Source organism: Myotis davidii, unplaced genomic scaffold (genome assembly GCF_000327345.1).
Source record: "Myotis davidii unplaced genomic scaffold, ASM32734v1 scaffold464, whole genome shotgun sequence".
NCBI lineage: Eukaryota > Metazoa > Chordata > Mammalia > Chiroptera > Vespertilionidae > Myotis > Myotis davidii.
This window is the reverse complement of record NW_006295287.1, coordinates 588,385-589,690: the sequence shown is the minus strand read 5'-3', so window position 1 is coordinate 589,690 and position 1,306 is coordinate 588,385. Positions and strand designations below refer to the sequence as shown.

The 1,306-nt window shown below is 63.3% G+C and overlaps 1 protein-coding gene across 1 annotated transcript in view; it reads left to right on the top strand.

Moving 5' to 3' along the window:
• Positions 1-1,306, top strand: part of RPL18 (ribosomal protein L18) — a gene marked incomplete at its 3' end in the record, with an annotated part of 7,331 nt that extends 6,025 nt beyond the window's left edge. The window contains exons 5-6 of the mRNA XM_015567975.1: positions 946-1,069; positions 1,257-1,306. Of these exons, the coding sequence (XP_015423461.1) occupies positions 946-1,069; positions 1,257-1,306 (174 nt within the window). The remainder of the gene's footprint in view (positions 1-945; positions 1,070-1,256) is intronic.

Below are 1,306 nucleotides of genomic sequence, written 5' to 3'. Positions count from 1 at the left end.
CCACACCAAGTGAGTATGCCAGCCTGTGCTTCAGACCCGACTCCCGCAGTGCAGTCTGGGCCTTGCCATGCTTCCCTTTCTCGCACCAGCCAGCCTCCGGCCTCCCTCCAGCTCCCCGCCTCGTTCTACCCGCTCGCCTTCCAGACTCACAGCTGTGCTCCCTGTGCAGCTGGTGTTAAAGGGGCAGCTGGGTTAGGCCGAGTTGGCATCTCCCAGGTGGGGTCTGCATTTTACCCGCCTACCGTCTTGCTTTCTGGTGAGCGATGCTTAGTCTCCATGGTGGGGCCAGGTCCCCGTGTGAGTTAGGGGGTTGAACAGTGTGACTGGGACTTCCCCACCCCACCTCCCATCAGCCTGAACCCAGGAAAGGGGCTCGTTGCAGGAGGCCTGGGTGCTGGGATTCTGCCTCATCTGCCCCTTCCCTCCCTCCCCCAGGTCCTCGCAAGGGCCGCGAGGTGTACAGGCATTTCGGCAAGGCCCCAGGAACCCCCCACAGCCACACCAAGTGAGTATGCCAGCCTGTGCTTCAGACCCGACTCCCACAGTGCAGTCTGGCCTTGCCATGCTTCCCTTTCTCCCACCAGCCAGCCTCGGGCCTCCCTACCGCTCCCCGCCTCGTCCTACCCACTCGCCTTCCAGGCTCAGAGCTGTGCTCCCTGTGCAGCTGGTGTTAAAGGGGCAGCTGGGTTAGGCCTAGTGGGCATCTCCCAGGTGGGGTCTGCGTTTTACCCGCCTCTGGGCTCTCAGGTTGACCCCCAGGGCCTGGTGTGTTCACCACCCACTTTGCCATCTTGGCTTCCTGCACGGCCAGGCTTGCCCAGTTGGTATCACTACTGAGGCCCCCTCCTGTCCTATGCTGCTCAGCTAGAGGCAGCAACACTGGCGGAGTCCCAGCTACAATCGGCCCTGACCTCCTCTCTTCCCCACAGCCTCTGTGTCCCCTAGGTGTGTGCCCTTCGTGTGAGCAGCCGCGCCCGGAGCCGCATCCTCAAGGCTGGGGGCAAGATTCTCACCTTCGACCAGCTGGCCCTGGACTCCCCCAAGGGCTGTGGCACCGTCTTGCTTTCTGGTGAGCGATGCTTAGTCTCCATGGTGGGGCCAGGTCCCCGTGTGAGTGAGGGGGGTGAGCAGTGTGACTACTCACACTGGGACTTCTCCACCGCACCTCCCATCAGCCTGAGCCCAGGAAAGGGGCTCGTTGCAGGACGCTGGGTGCTGGGTTTCTGCCTGATCTGCCCCTTCCCTCCCTCCCCCAGGTCCTCGCAAGGGCCGCGAGGTGTACAGGCATTTCGGCAAGGCCCCGGGA